At 39.9% G+C, this 19,881-nt stretch overlaps 1 protein-coding gene across 1 annotated transcript; it reads left to right on the forward strand.

Annotated features, from left to right (window-relative positions):
- LOC143854634 (ran-binding protein 1 homolog b-like) lies at positions 1–19,352 on the forward strand. The gene is made up of 4 exons (XM_077364686.1): positions 1–233; positions 321–472; positions 7,292–7,417; positions 18,710–19,352. Exons 1-4 carry the CDS (start codon positions 76–78, stop codon positions 18,958–18,960), a joined length of 687 nt encoding a protein of 228 aa, XP_077220801.1. The 5' UTR covers positions 1–75; the 3' UTR covers positions 18,961–19,352.
- The last annotated feature ends 529 nt before the right edge of the window (positions 19,353–19,881 follow it).

Consider the following 19,881-nt stretch of genomic DNA (forward strand, 5'->3'; position numbering starts at 1 on the left):
TTATATCGAACCAAAACCCTTCCACGTCTGTCTCTCTCTCTCCGCTGAGTTAGAACGGTAGAACCTTCCCTCTCTATGGCCAGCCACGATTCCGAACGGAGAGATGACGAAGAGCCGTCGGAAACCGGCGCCGGAGATGACGAGGATACCGGAGCTCAGATTGCTCCGATCGTAAAGCTCGAAGAAGTCACCATCACCACCGGAGAAGAAGAAGAAGACGCCCTAATCGATCTGTAAGTATTTTTTAGGGTTTTGAAACATCTTACATTTCTCTCTCTTTCTTTCTTGCCTTCTTTCTCTGATCAACTGTATGTGTTTAGGAAAGCAAAACTCTATCGATTTGATAAGGAAGGTAATCAATGGAAAGAGCGTGGTGTTGGGACAGTCAAACTTCTCAAGCACAAGGAGACTGGGAAGGTTAGGTTAGTTATGCGCCAGGCAAAAACACTCAAGATCTGCGCCAATCATTACGGTTTGTTTGATCTTTTGTTTCAGTAATTTTGATTTTTGTTTGTGTTACGAACCCGAATCAGTTCACAACAGGATTGATCTTCTTAGAGGGAAGGGTTGTTCCTCTTTCCTGTGAAAAAGACACAATTTATGTAATAAATTTCTTCATTGATTTCCATTAACAATAAAAGGTGCTTAAATAAGGCACTCAAAGATAAACATATAAATATCTAGAAAGATCTTATTATAAGAATAGAAATAGCTAATTAGAGACTATCATAATCTAATCTGACTACTAAATATATCAGATCCGGTAAGATTCGATCTTATTCTCTAAAATAGCATATTAATTTATTCCACCACAAGTGGGTCCCGTAATATTTTGTTTTTATTTAAGATAAGATATGTAATGCAGGGGTGGATAGCTGAAGCTTTGAGACAGAATATTTGATTAGAGGAAAAAGGGCTAAAAGATGAAAAAAATCATTGCAAATAAGGAATTGGGTGGCAAGGGACTGTTGGGATTTCCGTGAGAGGTAAAGCAAATATGTTAGGATTGGTTTTATGCAAGGATAAAGGGCTGTTAGGACTGAGATTAAAGGGCTGAGATTGGGGTGACTTAGAAGGCTTGGGAAGGTTGTAGGTAGAAAGGTTGTATGAGTGGCAAAGTGGGATGAAAGGAGATCGATGGTGGGTGATTTTGTTTTTTTTTAGGCTAAAAGATAAGATTTGGGTGGTGTAATCGGCAACAGGGGCAGTAGCTTGGATTGTAGCAACAAGAAGGTCGAAGGGAATAAATTAAGAAGGAAACAAAGGGTGGGGATCGGCTGATTATTTGAGGGGGGAAGGGGTGGAATCAGATAATGAAAAGGGCTGAAATTAAGGAAAACTTGGGTAGATAGAAGAGCAACAGGGCTCTTTTGGGCGCAGAGTAGCGGATGGCTCTTTTGGCAAGGCAACTTTCCGAGGCAACAATAGCAACCAAATTCAATTCATAAAATAAGATCATGAAATTGATTACATCAATAGCTATTGATAGACTTCTGAAAATAAAAATCCTAATCAAACTAAACCACTATGCTAATCTTACTAGAACTAGGAAATAAATAAAATTCCTAAATTTTCTCCAACTTATCTCCTACACTTGGATGACCCACTAAGGTTTTAAATCTTAAAGTATCTCTACTATTTCCTAAAACTTCTCTAAACTAATCCCTAAAATATCACAAATAAAATCCTAGGAAAACTAAAACTCTAGCTAATTTCTTTAAGTGTAGTAATCAACATCGGCCGTTGATCTAGATGCCATTCGAAATCATCCAATCTAAGGGTCTCAGACGATCCGATTAAGTGTTTGACGATCTTGACCGTTGATCTCCGTCACTGGGCGAGATGCACCTGCATCAGACCCCCTTTCTTGGAAGGAACTCGACCACGAGTTTAGGTCAAAGTTGATGATGCCATTAGGAGTAAAAATTGACATGCCGGATGTGGTTCTCACTCCAACTTTGAATTGTAGTCCTTTTCGGCAAATTAAATATTTTCACCGAGCAATTATTCGGGCATGTTTTGGCGAGCGGTGGGATTTTATTTGATTGAAAAATTCGCCCTCGACATGCTCAACGAAATATGGTAACAAAGGCAGAAAATTGCTCTCGCTTTGATCGGCATATGTGACTTTGTATTCGTGAAGGAGGACAGGATTTTCTTCTGGTATGAGCTCGCTTTCAATCGATTCGTTATCGTTGGCATCTTGCTCATCTCCTTGAATTTTATCTTCCGCAAGGGAACCCTCAAGGTGTTCGTCTGGTGTCTGTGGATCTTCAATGACGATTGGAGAAACTGCTTCGCTCAAACTATGTTCCTCAACACGCCGGTCTAATTCATCATTCATCGCCTGCTCAGTGAGAGCATTGATATGAGCTTGGAGTCGTTCAGCGCGAACTCGTTGTTGTTCTTGCATTTCACTAATAATCTTCAACATCTCGGCGATTAGATTTGCTTGTGATGGAGACACGGTGACGGATCTTAATTTTCTAACCCAAGATTACAAGAAGATGAAATTCTTGTTTTCCTAGGCCTTGATACCAAATAACGCAGGGGCGGATAGCGGAAGCTTGGATAATGGTTCATTGGGTTCAAGAAGATGGAAAACTCAGCTGAGGTTACTGGTAAGCCTGTTCATTCGGTTAAACCCGAACCGAATTTGCTTGAAAAAACCGAACCGAATTATTTCGGTTAGTGGGAGAAGGGCACCGAAACCGAACCGAAATTCATTGTAACCGAACTTTAACCGAAACCGAAAAAAAATTGGTTCTTCGGTTTGTTCGGTTATAACCGAAAGAAAACAATAGATAAAAGAAGAAACAGGGGAAGAAGAAGATATAATTACCCTCCCTGATTTTCTTCTTACAATTCTAAAAAAATCCCCTTCTCTCTGTTCCTCCTTGAAACCCTAATGGAACCTCTCAAAAAAACTTCCTCTTTCAGTCTATCTCAGCCAAACCCTCTTTGGTTCTTTCTCTTTCTCAGCCAATGTGCCAAAGCCAAACCCTCTTTGAAACCCTAAATATGTTCTTTCCTTCTACAATCGAATGGATGGGTCTTTGATTGGTGGTGTGAGGTTGAAAGAACTCCTAAATGAGGTTGAAAGAATGAGATTTGCCGCGGTTGGGATCACATAGGTTGGGATCACAGAGAAAAATAGGGTTTGGAACTTCGTATTCAAAGGTTGGAAAGAGGGTTTGCCGCCGTAGTCTCATAGCCGTCGTTGACTCGTCGGAGTTGGAGTGACAGCCGGAGTTGAAACCCTAGTTGGTCTCGAAGCGATGAAAGTGTATTGCCATATAAGACTCTCGAATGAACATAAGAAGGGAAGAACAACCCTAACCTAAGTTAAATGAATATATTATATATATTCACCCATTTTTTACTCGTGACACCCAGATTGACTGGTCTTTTGCTTAAGTGGGGGGTTGTCCCAAGTAAAAAGAAAAGGTGTGTATAAGTGCATAACTCATTTTTCTTTCAAATTTTTTTTCGGTATCAACGTTTGCGGGGTCAAATCGTTACTATTGCGAATAGACAGGGGTAATTCTGTCGTACTAAAATCCAGCCTCGATACCCGATGTGTAGCGAAAATATCTTCGGAAGAAAAGGAAAAGACAACGATAATCTCCAACCCAACACTTCGGTTTTACGGATAAATCGAAATTCTGAGAACGGTAACCGAAACCGTAAACCGAAATTATATGATTTTGATAACCAAAACCGAACCGAAATACGTAGAAACCGAACCGAATAGTGCACAGCCCTAGTTACTGGGCTGCTATTAGAGGAGTATTAGGGGCTGGAATTAAAGGGTTATTTGGGTCTGTTTTGTGCGGCAAGAAGCAAGATCTTGGCCTTGCGTGAAAGAGGAACCCGAGGGCAGCTATGTGTGAAGACAAGGGCTTGTAGGGGCCAGGATTTAGAGAGGGAAGGAAGTGGGTTTGGGGCTGTTAATAAGGGAAGGGAGAGAAGGTTTGGCTGAAAGGTGAAGGATTAGGGGATGGATGTTCGGCTGAGAAGAAACTTTACCTACTACCAGCCCCAAACTACTCTAAAATCATAGCCAAACCAGTCCATGTTACCCACTGTCCAGCCCTTAAACCCTCCCATATATTTCATGTTTATTATACCCCTTGCATGTGGACCGATTGAAACCTTGGCCCTTTATATGACCCAATAACACCTTGAATAACAGCCCTTTGTTTTATTCTTATTTTCCATCACCCAAATCAGCCGATTAAACACCCTGAATAACAGCCCTTTGTTTGCACCTTACAAAAACCAGCCTCCCTACAATTTAGGCTCCCAAGGCCCAAAAGAGTTAGCAGCCCAAACCTCTTTAAATATTTACCCGAGAGCCCACTATCCCATTAATTTCATCATAAGCAAATTTTAAAAAAAAATTCCTCTACACCAACCCTTGATACTTATTAACTACTAAGAATTCCAATCATTCTCTTTACCTATTTTGTTTGTTTTGCTTTCGCTACCCTTTCGTCATATTTATTTCAAGCTTTCACTATCCGCCACTGCCTCGCACCCTCCCTTAATTCCATCCCTTTGAAACCCTCTCTATCATCCGAAGTTCCGAACAACCCAATCTTGCACCTCATATTTCAGTCCTTAACCTTCCCTTTCGCTTACCCTACGTAATTTGATACATAGATTTCGCTTCCTCCACCCTCCCCTGCATTATTTGGTATCAGAGCCTAGGAAAACAAGAATTCCATCTTCTTGTAATCTTGGGTTAGTAGGAAAACAAGAATTCCTTCTTCTTGTAATCTTGGGTTAGAAAATTAAGATCCGTCATCATGTCTCCATCACGAGCGGATCTAATCGCCGAGATGTTGAAGATTATAAGTGAGATTCAAGAACAACAATGGGTTCGCGATGAATGACTTCAACCTCAGATCAATGCCCTCATCGAGCAAATCGAGGCGAGTAATGATGGATTAGACCGGCGGGTAGAGGAACATAGTTTGAGCGAAGAAGTTTCTCCAACCGTCATTGAAGATCCACAGATGCCAGACGAACATCTTGAGGATTCCCTTGAGGAAGATAAAATTCAAGAAGAAGAAGACTCATCGAAAATAGATGTATCTCTTGAAGATGCCAATGACAACGAATCGATTCAAAGCGAGCTCAAAGTCATTGATGTTGATCAAAGTGAAAGCTATTTTCTGCCTTTGCCACAAAAATTCGAAGACTACATCGAGGGCCTACTTTCTGATCGAATGAAATCACACCGCCAGTCGAAGCATGCTAGAATAATTGCCCGTTGGAAGTATCAAATTCGTTGGAAAGGCCTCCAATTTGAAGTTGGAGCGAAACACGGAACGGATTTGACCGAATCAATTGGTACTCCAAACGCTGACATAATCCTTGATTCGAACTCGTGGTCGAGTTCTTTCCAAGAGAGGCGGTCTGATACAGGTGCATCTCACGAGATCAATAGTCATGATTTTGGAACGACATCAATATCAACGGCCTAGATTAACCATGTGTCCCAATTTAGTTTATTTTAGTATTTTAGTTATTTGAAAATTTGTATTGGCCAAAAGGCTTTAGTTTTAGTTCTATTAGGATTTTAGTTGCAACAGACCGATTGAAGGTAGTAGAGTTTTAGTAGGAAATATCTATTAAGACTTTAAGAGAGATTTTAGGGATTAGGATTTGTGAAAAGATTGGAGTTTTAGATTGTTTTGAAGAGAAATTTTAGTACAAATTCTAGTCGGTTTACCACTCCTTTGGGTAGGAGTCGGCAACCCAAATATCTATATATAGCTGCCATTGTAAACTTTTTAGTTAGTTTTATTTGGAATAAAAATTTAAGTTGCCGATTTAGATTTGTTGCCTTCGGAAAATCTTCTCATGTACGAGCCACCTGCTGCTCGTTTTGCCCCATCAAATAAAAGCGATCTGCTGCTTTTATTTTAGTTTGACAGCCCTTGGTTCCTCTTTACCTACCACGGCCCTTGCTACCTCCTAAATTTTAGGCACCCGAACAGTCCATCAAATAGCAGCCTTGCTGTTAACCCAATTCCACCAATTTTCTATCATCCCCTTCACCCATAAATCAGCCATCCAAGTAACTTTAATGTTGCCCCAAAAACCACAGCCCATAGATGATTACTATCCCCATAAAATCCTAGTCATAGAAACATCCAAAATACCCTGCTTTCTTGCTACCATTTACAATTATCCATCTTCTTGAACCCAATTAACCATTATCCGAGCTTCCACTATCTGCCCCTGCGTTAATATGTGTGATGGGATTGTGCTAAAAATTCCCGTCGGACAAAAAATCTGATCAAATAATACAATCAAAAGGCAAACTAATACTAAAAGCATCCGCAAAATCACAAGGAAGACACAAAGAGAACACACTATTTACGTGGTTCGGCACAATGGTCTACATTCATGGCGCGATCAAGATCAACGCTCTTTGATAACAATATTACAATGGGATTAACACAATTCCATAAACCCGTAATCCTTTCTTTACACAATAAAGAAAACCACCTTTTTAGTAATTTTGATTTTTCTTTATTTTCGTTTTTTTCTTTAGGATCCATGCATGCTATTGTGCTGAAACCCGTCGGACTAAGAATCTGATCAAATTATATCAAATAATACAAATAATGGCAAATTAAAAGCAACCACAAAATCACAAGGAATCAATACATAAAGAGAACATGCACGATTTACGTGGTTAGACACAATGGCCTACCTCCACGAGCAAGATAACGCTCTTTCCCTATTAGAGAAAAGCTAACAAGATTATAACAGGATTAACATAATCCCATAAACCTGTAATCCTTTTTGCTCTTCATACTTTCTCTCACTCCTTTCTTTATGCGAGAAAGCAAACCTCCGTCTCTATTACAAAAGGAAACCACAAGAGAGAAAACCAATAACTAACTCACCTTCTTCCTTATTCTATATCCAAGAGGAAAATCAAAATCAAATGACAGTGTGCTTCTTCTCCACACCCAAGAGAAACACAGAGAGATAAAACTCTCACCCTTTCTCTCTAATATCCCCAAGAGAAAGTACTACACAAGAAAGTGTTCTTGCACATTTTTCCAACCTAAGAATAACCAGTTTTAGTTTTAGTTTTTAATTTGAAATCCAATCTTAGAATTGGCTATCATTGAAAAAGAAAAAATTGAAATCCAATCTTCAGTGTCTCATTTCCATTCAATATGGCTGCAAAAACGTCTAACTGCTTTAGAAACATGACAAAACATAACAAGAATTTATACTTTTTCGTTTTCCTTTTTGTGTGTAGTTCTTCCGTCGACCTCGATGCAGGAACATGCAGGGAATGATAAATCTTGCGTGTGGCACGCTTCTGATTTCTCTGATGGGGAGTTGAAGAAGGAGCTCTTCTGTATTCGTTTCGGATCAGTGGAAAGTAAGTATTGTTTGGCCAGTTCTCGCCTCTGTTACTGTTATCATCAGATTATTTGTGAATGAGTTTTATTATCGATGTCAGAGTGTTCTTTTCCTTCACTGATATTCTGATCGCTGCTGCTATATGCTGTATTGAATCTAGGTTTTGTTCTGTGGAAAAAATGTTGTTTATCAAGATAGTCAAAATGCTTAAAATGGTAATTTATTTTTATTTCTATGCATGATCCGATGTAATTTTATATGTAGGATCAGATGTAATTTTTATTCAATTTTTTTAAAATTTCTATGCATGATCCGATGTAATTTTATATATAACTGGCTGTTAGATACAATGATAGTTTACTTGCATAATTAGTACTACTAAAAACGCATATGTTTAGTAGTTAAGTATATGTATATCTGTAGTATAGACACTTTTTTTTTCTATCTAAATAAGTTAAAACACAAACTTTTAGTATATAATCTTCTATAATATATTTCCTTATAGAGTGTGATTTGTAAAAGGGATGATATGAAGCTTTTCTTGGTTTTAGGGAGTAATTCTCCCTTACTGAAGCAGAAAGTGGACTCTTCTCCTTCTATGTGTTGCATCTACTACCTCAAGTCCTTGGTAGGATCCTAAGCCATACGTGGTCGCCTGGGAGCCTTGTGGGCTGCCTAGACTTAGCCTGTTTCCTAGTCATCACCCCTCCGGGGCACCTAGGTGAATGAATTTGACTATAGTGTTCATAGGTGAATGACTTTGATTATAATATTCTTTGCAGTAGGAAGTTTGGATGTAACTCTCCATCATCAATGGTTTCAACAGTACTTGAGGAAAAGAATACTCAAGCGTGGGGTTTTGTATCCAGTAATTATGATTGGAAAATAATCAATTACTGAAACATGTAAAATGTGGATAGTGATGATACAAATAGGCAAAGGAACTTCGGAAGAAATATTCTGCTTAAATCACATGAACTAAATTAACTTCATTTTCATGTGGATGATGTGAATATCATGAGATTATATGTATGTTCGAATTTCCAAATTTCTTGGTGCTCTAATAGTATGCAGTATGAATTATATGAATTTGTGCTATTTGATTGAAAAACAATTTTTTTGGTAGCTCATACAGTCCTTTGTCATCCCCGCCCCTCTCTATCTCTTTGGGCTGGTGGGCGGTGGTGGGAATGGGATGTCATTTTGAAATCTTTGTTCGTAGAAAATGGTGGAAGATCATGTGGAGAGTTACCTAGAGCAGGGGGTGGGGATGGGTGGTGGGGTGTCGTTTTGAAATTCTTTGTTCAGAGTAAATGGTGGAAGGTCGTGTAGGGAGTTACCTGGAGCATTTTTAGAGTAGTTTGGTCATGGAATTGTATCCATACCATACAACTTAGCAAACTCTATTAGGTTTGCCATCTCTTGCGTACTTTCTAAAAGTTCATGCTCTTTGCTGAGGTTCACTTTTTTATAGATTCTTTTATCTATTGATTCTATTGCTGCATAATATTATAACAGTAGACTCTTCTAGGATTTGTGTCCCACTGGTCGGCTAATAGGTCATTTCAAAAGGATTTTTTGAGTTAATAGTTCTGATTTGGAGCACTTTGGTATGCCATGCTTTGATGATGTTATGGTATGGTATTCTTGAGATAGTTGATTGGGCATTGGCCCTTATTATTTTTCTGACTTGTGCTCTATATTAAACGTGCAGTAAGATAAAAAATTGACTTCGTTACATGGCACATCACATTTGACATTTTGTGGTCTGAGTTGATAGTTTTCAAGATTTATGCTGCTCAATTTCAATTCGTCTCATTCGAAAAAAATAAAAACAAATCAATTCACAAGGTAAAGTGTGGAAGCCTTGGCGCAAAAGGTTGCTCCATTGTGACCTGGTGGTCACGGGTTAGAGTCACTGAAACAGCCTCTCTGCAAAGCAGGGGTAAAGCCCTCCACAGACCCCGCAATGGCGGGAGCCTCGTGCACTGGGCCACCCTTTTTTTAAGATAAAGTGTAAGGTGTATTGCCAATTATTTTGATATAATTTCTTTATATTGATATTGCATGGATTAGGCATTGATTGAGCTTTATATTTCCAGTCTTATCATTTAAATATCACTTATGTCAAATATTAAGACCTGAGATTAAGGATATCAACAATCAACAACTGATTATCTCAACATGCTGAAACCAGTGGTGTATGAGTGTTGATATGTAGAGACTTGATTACATGTGTCAAACACTCCAATGCATAAGAATAAACTTAGAGCTCCTGTTTATATACATTTTTACATACATATATACAGGCGCACAGGCTCTCTCTCTCTCTCTCTCTCACACACACACACACACGTTTATTGGAATCTAATTAGCCCCTTTCATGGCACAGTTTTGGACTGAAATTATCCTATTAATTTAATTCTTAAAAAATAAATGCCACTTACTCATCTGTTCTCTCTCTCTCTCTCTCTCTCTCTCTCTCTCTCTCTCTCTCTCATGGCCAACACCCACGCATTCCATCCCCTCTCCTCTCTCACTCAATGGCAACCAATGATCCGAAAATGGGAATCGAATCGTAAATCGTAATAGGGTTCGAATAGTAAATCGGATCGTAAATCACAAGATTTTTCCAGATTTATATATAAAAATGAGAAAAAATATTAAAAGTAATAAAAATTATCTATTTTGCATTCAAACCAATTAAATTAAATATAAATTCCATGATTAATAATCCAAACTTGCAGCTAGTATTTGTAGTAGTAGGAAGGATGAGGAGGAGAAGAAATGAAGATGAGGAGGAAAAGGAGGAGAAGCATAGGCTGGGGGTTATATACAATTTATTTCTAATCGTAAATGGCCCACCAAAAAAAAAGCGAACAAAAAGAAATAGTAAAAAATCATTAAAATCGCACTATTCAAAATCGAATAGTGTACTTGAATCGTACGGTTTTTATGAAAAATGATTCTTCTGATTTGACTCGTTCAACCCCCGATTTGATCCTGATTGTATGATTCAAAACGTGAATCGTGCTATGTTAACAACATGGACGGCAACACCAAAATCCACTCCTCGAACCCTACTCTATCTGTTTCCATGGCTGAGAGAAACCCTGCCAGTAAGAATTATCATGCCTAAACCTATCTTGTAAACTAGCTGTTATTTCAAGACGTATTATGAAAGAAAACATCTTGTGGTTTTAAATGCCTAACCTTTGTTTTGTTTTTAAATTTTTTTTTGAATGACAATAAAATTAGGGGTGCAACATGAGGATTTTCCAATGGGTCACCCATCCTATTAGTTGGGTCGCTCAAGCATGCCTCATCGTGTAATTCTAATGTAATCCAATGCTTATGTGTAGGTGTGATCACAGCCCGTACCCACTAAACTTGTATTATTGGAAGTTTTATCTGCCAATAGGTGGTTTGTGCCGCTAAGGATGGAGGAACAATCATATTGCACCAAAAAAATAAGATCATGATAGCAATGTCCGAATTGCAACATTGATTGCAACTATGAATCCATTCTTAGGGCCTGAATTCATCATCCGAGATTAACTTTGAAGAAAGAGGAATGCAATGCTAGATCTATTGAATTTTAAAATAGTTTCTCAAATAGACGTGAAAACCTATAGTGCATTCCATAGTTATTTGTTGTAGAGTCCTACCCTGTGGTATGATGACAATGACAACCGGCAGAGAGGGTGGACAATAGGAGATTTATGTATTTTGTTGTAGAGCAAGGTAAGATCTTAGTTTTAAATTTCCACCGAGATTGACACGAAACTATCGAAATGTCTCGGTTTCCATCCCCATCGAATTTGAAACCAAAATGACCGAAATGCATAAGTGTAATAGTGGTATATATCAGTATATAAAAAGGGCGGCCCAGTGCACGAGGTTCTCGCCATTGCGGGGTCTGGGTATTTATAATTATAGTTAATATGAATTGCATGCAAAATCTGGTGTATTTATTTTATATAAATATTTATATGAATTTCATGTGAAATTTGGTATATATTAGATTATCAGACATGCACGACAGTGCATGTCACTAGGTGTTTTGATATTTTTGTAAACCATTATGGATCGTTGTCTTGCTTATGTGATGGTTTTTAAGTGTCTATTTATGCTTATTCTACCATTTCCCGAAGTTTCATCTTTAGATTCCATCATTTGCATATGTTTTCATATGTTTCCATGATTTTACAGGATTTTCACTGAAATTTTCAACAGAAACCGAAATGTTTCTGTTTCTGTGGTGTTCGAAACCGAAATCGAAATTTAAAACCTTGGGTAAGATGGGTCAACAGGGGTGATTTTTCGGTGATGGTGGAGTGGCAATGGAAATGATGACTAGGATTTTTGAGAAGTGATGAGGACAATGGTGGTAGTGGTTGTGATGTGATAAGAGTGAAAATTTTCATATGTTTCCATGATTTTACAGGATATTCACTGAAATTTTTAACCGAAACCGAAACGTTTCTGTTTCTGTGGTGTGCGAAACCGAACTCGAAATTTAAAACCTTGGGTGTCAACAGGTGTGTTTGATGATTTCTCGGTGATGGCGGAGTGGCAATGGAAATGATGGCTAGGATTTTTGAGAAATGATGAGGACAATGGTGGTAGTGGTTGTGATGTGATATGAAGTGAAGATGGAGGATGAAGGAAGTTTTTTTTTGAATGGTAGTGAATTGAATTGAAAATAAAAGGGGGGATACCCCGTGACCGAGGTGGTCAGTACAAATAGAAATAAAAGAAATTTCAAAATTGCAAAAGAAGCCCCTCAAGGAGAGGAATAATCAAAGAACTCCAAAGAAGCCTTATTTGCTCCGTCTCTTGCAAGCCGGTCAGCCTCACTATTAATTGATCTTTTAACATGCTGAAATGTAATCGATGATCCAGCTATGCGGTATGATATCTCATCCATTCACTGCATAAAACGCTAAGGCGGCCGAGGGGAACCCTTTAACCATCGAATAACATTAAGAGAGTCTTGTGGTTAGTTAACAACTTAACATGGTATCAAGCCAAAGGTCTCGAGTTCAAACCTCCCGGATAGCAGAAATTCACATGCGATGGTCGGCCCAAAGTGGGACCACATGTGCCACGTGTTTGCCAAGTGGGCTACACATGCGGGGGAGTGTTTAAGTATAAAAGATATATAACGCCTTTCTCCAATAGCTTAAGCTATTGGAGAAAGGCGTTATATTTCTTTTATACTTTAACAAAAACATTAAGAGAGTCTCCTTCCACCACCACCTTGTCCTCCATGGAGGCAGACTCTGATTTCTTATTCCCTGTAACACTACCAACCGTGTCTCACTAGAATCGGCAATACCAAGAGGCCCTGGGAAGGCCCAAATTGTCCAACCGCTCTCATCTCGAAGAATACCCCCGTCTTGGATGGCCCTGGATTCCCTAAGCTGGAGCCATCAAAGTTAAGCTTTACAAATCTAGGCACAGGAGGACTCCACTCACAACGGATGGGGGCTCTATGATCACTCCCCCAACACACCTCTCGTTGCCCGTGCCACAAGTCAAAAGCGGAGACAAACTTGAAAGAAGGAAGAATCCGTACCCAAACTATGGTTAGAGCTCCTATTTAACAAAGATAAAATTTAGGCTTTTGACTTCCCCCTGAATAATCTATCATTTCTCTCCTTCCAAATAACCTAAAGAGTTCCTAGCATAACCATGTTCCATTACAGCTTGCCATTCTTCATCCATGTGACTAATTGCCAAACACTAGTAATTCTCTTAGACTTTTGGAAAAGACAAAAGCCAAGTCAAACTTGCCCAATATCCGCCCTCTTACAAGCCTCGCCAACTTACAACGAAGAAACATATGGTCTACCGTTTCACCCGCTTCCACACATAGAGCGCAATGATCGACAACTATGAAGCACGTGTACGGGTACGACAAGACACGGGCACGTGGGTACGTGATTTTCCAAAAAAACTGGGTGCGGGTACGTTCGGGTACGCCTAATATAATAATATATTTTAATATTTTATTATATATTTATAAAAATTAAAAAATAATAATTGGAGAGCAATCAAATAACAGTAACATCACCAAAATGGAAAATTCTAATATTACTCTTAATTTCATAAGTGATTAAGTTCCATATTTCATAACATGAGACATCAATACATCATTCATTAGAAAAAAAGTCTGTCGCCAGTGTGTTGACCAGTGTGTTGACCAGTGCCTGACAAGATGAGTAATTTTTAGAGACCAAATTATGGGATTTTTTATACCGGACTTTTGGGATTTAATAATGTTTGGACATGATAGATTTTATAAATTTTTAAAATTTGAAAAATACCCAACATGTAAATACTGAGTACAGGAGAGGAGAGAGAAGAAGCACAGGAAGGATTTACACCAGACAGGAGAAGCAGGAGGTGTCGGGTACGCACCCAACAACCAAAATTGGGGTTTTTTTAAACAAAAAATTGGGGTTTTTTTAAACAAAAAATTGGGGTTTTTTTAAACAAAAAATTGGGGTTTTTTTAAACAAAAAATTGGGGGTACGTACCCAGCATGTACCCGAACGTATCCGCACCCAATACGTGTCGAGTACGGGAGCCTCGGGAGAGTACCCGTGCTTCCTAGATAGACAATAAGCATATTATGATTGCACAAATGATCCACTGTGAGGATCTTGTCGAGGAAAGCAGACCAACCGAAAGCGCATACCCTTGATGGGGCTGGAATGCTCCACACTTTAGCAAGATGCGACGTGGCAGAGATATGTACAGTATGGTGGTAGAAGGATTTGACATTTAACTCCCCGGAAGAGGTCCAGGCCCAAATCCAAGTGTCATCCCCGATCTCTTGATATAACTGGAATGCAAAAGATTGAGAAAGCGAGCCACCCTCTCTAGTTCTCCGTGAAAAAGATTTCTTCTGAATAAGATTCGCCAATCCGGATGATGCCCCTCTCCCAACAAACAATCTTTTACAAAAAACCTCTTTGTCCATTGCAACCACATATAAATCGGTAAAACCCACCTTTAGAGGAGTATTGCCACACCATTTATGTTGCCATAGCTTAATCCTGTCCCCTGAATAAACCCTGAATCTGATGCCTTCATCAAACTTGTGCTTTAACTTCAAAATATCCCTCCAAACCATTACTCCCCGTTTGTTGAAACTATTATCTCACTTCCCTCTACCTGGCACAACCTACCCTTGATGACCTTCACCCAGAGCCGATCTAATTCCTAGCCCCCTTTCCAACTTTGTATGAAGTTAAGAGTGTATTATTAACTCCTTTCAACTTTGCGATGCCTTGTACTCCTTCTATGGGCTTACAAACCTCATCCCAAGGTTTTAAATGTCGGTATCGGCCACCACCAAAACTGAAATATTTCTGTTTCGGTGGAAATTTCGGCTGAAATCATGTAAAAATTGAGAAAAATTTCGTTTTTTTAAAATTTCCACCAAAAAAGTTAAAAGTTTCGGTGGAAACTTCGGTTTAGGTGGAAATCTTTAAATTTCGGTAGAAATTTTGTAAATAAATGTGAAAAACGAAATTTCGGATTTCGGCGAAATTTCGGGGAAATCATGTAAAAATCCAATTCAATGTAATTTCGCTTTCAGTCCAAACCGAAACTGAAATATTTCATCCGAAATTTTGGATTTCGGCCGAAATTTAAAACTATGCCGCATCCCAACGTACAAGATGAAGTTACCTCGTCTCATCAAATCTGCCCCAAAGATATGTCATCTGAATCCCCTCAATTCTCATGATGACGCTCATTGGACATTTGTAGACCGTCGGTGGATATGATTCCCAAGAATTTTCCCGCTGAGACTCCAAATGCACATTTCAAGGGGGTTCGTCTTGAGTTGGTATGTCAAAGAATTTCTTTAGGATGACAACACGTTCTTTCTTCTTGGATTTGACATTGAGGTTGTCAATGTAATCTTCGACCTCTTTGTGCATCATATCTTGAGAAACTGCTGTCATCATCTGTTGGTTGGTGGCCACAGTATTTGTAAGTCCAAAGGGCATGTTGACATAATGAACGTTGCCAAAGGGCTGTTCTGAATGCTGTATTGTCAGAAAAAAAAAGAAAAAGAAAAAGAATGCTGTGTTGTCGATGAATGAAAATCTCTCATGTCCTGCGATATCATCTATGAGAAATCCATGTCTGGTTGTGGAAAATACCCTTGGGGGAAGCTTTGTAAGGCCTCTGTAATCGACACACAACATCTAATGTTTCCTGCTTGCTTCTTGACTGTCACAATATTGGCCAACCAAGTGGGCTGCTGAATTTGCTTGGTGAAACCTGCCCTCTAGAGCTTCTGGACTTGAATCTTAATCTTCTCCTCTACCTCTGGCCTAAACACTATGTCCTGCCTCTAGTCCAGACTGACTGGATGGATTGGTCTGTGTTTAAAGTGTGCACAACCACTTCTTGAGGGAGACAACATCTCATGCGCCCATGCAAAATCATCACAATATTCTTTCAGTTATTGTACCGATATTTCTCTCTCCTCCGGAGCCAACTGACTACTGATGAATATGGGCAGGTTAATCTCGCCGGCACCTAAATCAATTTCCCCCAACTCTTCTTGAACCCCATTGACTCTATCCTGCAACTGTTAAGGGACATCTCGCTTTTCTAGTAGAGGAGACTCATAAATGGCCGTAGGTAGCGTCTTGCTTACACAACTCTTCGTGGTCGCGCTGGAGGCCTTCCTCTTCCTGATGCCAGAGCCCGGAAACCATCAGAACTCATAGATCTTGCCACTGGCCATTCAGAAACTTAAACATTTCTTTTTCTTATACACCGGATCATCCAATACTGATTGATTTTTTTTCCACATCTCGCTAGTCATTGGATGTTTCCTTAACTGGTACCAGCTCCAAGGTCTTCTTGTGGCCATTGCCAAAGCCATTGACATGGACAGAATTCCGAATAACTTGATCCCAGGGTATTCCCATTTTCTGTAAGATGGCCGATGGGATTAGATTCACTAATGAACCCACGTCAACCATGACCCTCCTTTGGGCTCTGCGGTTAGCATCAAGGGTCTGTTGGGCCTGGACTCCACCCCTTCTAATGGGCACTTGAGGTGATGGCATCAACTGCTGCGCAGTATGCCTTCTAGATGCACCTGCAGGCAACACTGCATTCTTCTCCAAACTCTTCTGTCGCTTTGATGATGGCTCTAGTCGCTCTTACTCTTGCCAGCGGGTTGAAACTCATTTCATCAAAAAATCTCTTCACCTTTTCGCTCTTGGACAACTTTCCTGCCATCAAGTTTTTCTTGACCTCTTGCCTAGTGTTCTGGCAAGCCGATTTGGCTGAACTCCTTCCACAATGGGATCCTACTCGTGTTACAACATGAGGGCGATCATCCCATATCTTGGGAGGGGTGCCCTCCCCTTTTCCGCCCATTCCATACCAAGCAATCTTTGTGGGCAAGCTTCTTGTGAAAGATTCTCCTTATAGGGTAACAATTCTAAGTGTTATGGGCTGCGGAATGGTGGAACCTGCTGTAGTTGGGACTGGCGTCCTCTTCTCCTGTGGGGGTGTGCCTGATTGGTGGTAAGGTGATTTTGTCTTCTAATCAACCTACTTTTCTAAAATGGCATGGAGATCCTCAAGGACATCAACGGTGGGTGTGGAGAAAGCTCTCTCTTCTCTTGTTTTTCTTTTTGGCCTCTTTTCTTGACATCAATGACCAAAGCTCTGGCCGTCACATCCCTACCTTATTACCTCCAGATTCTGGTAGTAGGTCTTATCACTGACTTGCTAGTTCTTCTAGCATCCTCATCAATCTGGCAAAGTTGTCAATCCTTATGGTCTATAGCAGGGATCTGTATTCCCCAAACATTCCTGCAATGCAAATTGACACGAGCTCATCTTTTGGCGCGAGCATGCCATTGCTAGCTCTTGGAATCTCATAATGCAGTCTAGCAACTCCAAATGTTCTTCACCGTGAAGGACACATTTTCGTTCATTGACCTGACTAGAGAGACACAACACGTGGGGGAGGCGTCTCTCCATGAATCCATTGACGCTGGTGCCAGATTTTGAGTTACAGCCTCCCTACCTGAGGGTCAGGCATTTGTGAGTGTGGGAGTAATGTTGGGTAAGGCATTCACAGGACCTCCCCGGGTAGGGAGGCTGTAACTCAAAATCTGGGTCGTTACACACACTCTCTCTCTCTCTCCAAGAAGCTCATGACATCCTCCAAGGTTGGGAAAGATTGGGAATTTGCTGGCACTGATTAATGAAGAGAAGCTGGCTTCACAGGGTTCCCAATGGTGGGAATGGTCTACTTAGGGACAACAGGAGGTATTTCTAGTGCTGAAGGATTCAGACCACCAGCCTGAGAGTTAATCTCTGGGCTGGGTATCTTGTTTTGCTGTTATTGGTCTCCACAAAGTTTGGAGGAGTAACCCGAGAAGATGACGGGCTGCCTTCACTCACAGATGTACTGACTGTTGCTCCGGCAAAGACCAATCACCAACTTCAGGAAGACTTCTTGGTTGGAAATCTTGGCTGGCTGAACAGTGTCTTGGTGGGTATTGTGCTCCCATCTAGACCTACTGTGAAGAAACTGAAGGTACTAGGAGAGCTCCCTGGTGAAGTCGCCATAATTGTGGGTGTGAAAATTTGGATTGCGTCTGAGAGTGTAGTACTGGCTAACTGGTTAACCTCTCTTTGCAAAGAAAGATATATCATCCGCCTAATGATTTTCCCCTGGTTCCCCTCGTTGATGGGCCCCCTTACTGGGGCCAATGCATGCTGTCGGTAGGGCCCCATATCAGGGAGGGAGGGAGGGAGGGAGGGAGCGCATGCATCTTTTTCTAGCACCATAGGGAGGTTGCTTCGGTGTTGTTAAAATCTTGGGTATTTTCTCTCTTTACAAAACTGCAGATCTTTATTCTTTTCTAATTCTGATCTTTTATGAACATGTAAAATGCTAAAATCAAAGAAAAAATATCAGATCCAAGAAGGCAGCAAAGCAGGAAAAACTATAAACTAAGACAGCCCAGATTTTACAAAACAGGCATCTTGTACGCAATTATAAACTCTCTAGATGATCTCATCTCTTCCGGTTTACTGAAACTGGATACTTAGATTTTTTAGTATTTTGTTACATGCGACTAGGTCTTTGGGTATCATGATGACCAATGCTGGCCGGAAGGCCCATTATAGTTGATCAGGAATCTACTTTTAAAAAAAAATGCTTGACCCAACTAGCATTTTGGTTTTCGATAAAAAGTTAACGATTTACACTATTTTTATGTCTTATTGGCATCTATTTTTTCTGTCGTAGACTGCAGAAAATTCAAGGAAATGGTCGAAGAGATTGCTGAATCCCAACTGAAGAAAGAGGAAAGCGAAGATGCCACTGCTGCTGTGGGTCTTATTGAGAAGTTGAGTGTTGAAGAAAGCAAAGTTGAAGAAAAAACTGGGGAACAGGTACCAGTTGTCGCCAAAGGGGATAAAGAAGAAAATGAAAGCGAGTTGGAAAAACCAAAGGCAGAAGAGAAAGATGTGGAACGATCTTCTACCGCTGAAACCTGAGGAGTTCAATTCCGGTCCCCATATTTCCATATTCCGGCATCTATCCATTCAAAAGGTTATAGTGGGTTGATTTTTGCACCCCTTGAGAAAATATATTCATTCTACTTTGAATAGGATACAGGGATCTGTGGGAATGGCGTCGAGTTGGTCAGTCCGTGGTTGATATTTTTACAGTATCGTCTCATCAGAATTTAGTTCAGTTTGGCATGAGGGTCTGGCTTCTCTTTTGTCAAGTGATTACATTTGGTTGGCATTTTCTGTGTCTTCTCTGTAAGTTTGTCTGGTTTTGCAGCACAGGGTGCAATTTCTTTTTGAAAATGCACAGGGTGCATTACCTTATTTAACTTTCGAAACCGAATTATTTTGGTCATTATCTGCCATTGTTTTATCTCCGACTTAGAGCTCCGACTTAAATGTGTTTTCTAAAAGTAGAAGAAATCCTTTAAGAGGGTCCGATTGGATTGCAGGAATTTTTGGGAAAAGTTTGGAAAGGGAGACCATTTTTAAAGGGAAGTGATATATCCGTCCCTTTAAAGGGAAGTTTGGAAAGAGGGTCCGAATGGAATGTCCTGTAAAGTTGGTAAAATCCTAGGTCGACCGATCTTGAATCATAGATATATGTCCCAAAAATCAACAAAAAAGAGATCCACATGTTTCACTTATATGCCTAAAAACATCATTAAAAAAGAGAAATCCGTTATTTACATTGCTGAATTCAAAATTTTGAATTGTAAAGTTCTTGGAAGATTGGCTCTTTTATTCCTCACATCCGGAGTAGAATTTAACTTGTGCTCCACAAACATTCGTGCCTCAAAACCAGCCAGCCCTTGATTCTCAAAGTTGGAGTCTTTCCATTGGTTTGACTAGATAATTGGAAACCAGGTCTTGCAGAGCCTCTGGATGCTTCCTAAGCTGGAGGTT

This window comes from Tasmannia lanceolata, unplaced genomic scaffold, assembly GCF_043159265.1.
Source record: "Tasmannia lanceolata isolate RefF3 unplaced genomic scaffold, GAP_Taslan_0.1 ptg000020l, whole genome shotgun sequence".
Classification (NCBI taxonomy): domain Eukaryota; kingdom Viridiplantae; phylum Streptophyta; class Magnoliopsida; order Canellales; family Winteraceae; genus Tasmannia; species Tasmannia lanceolata.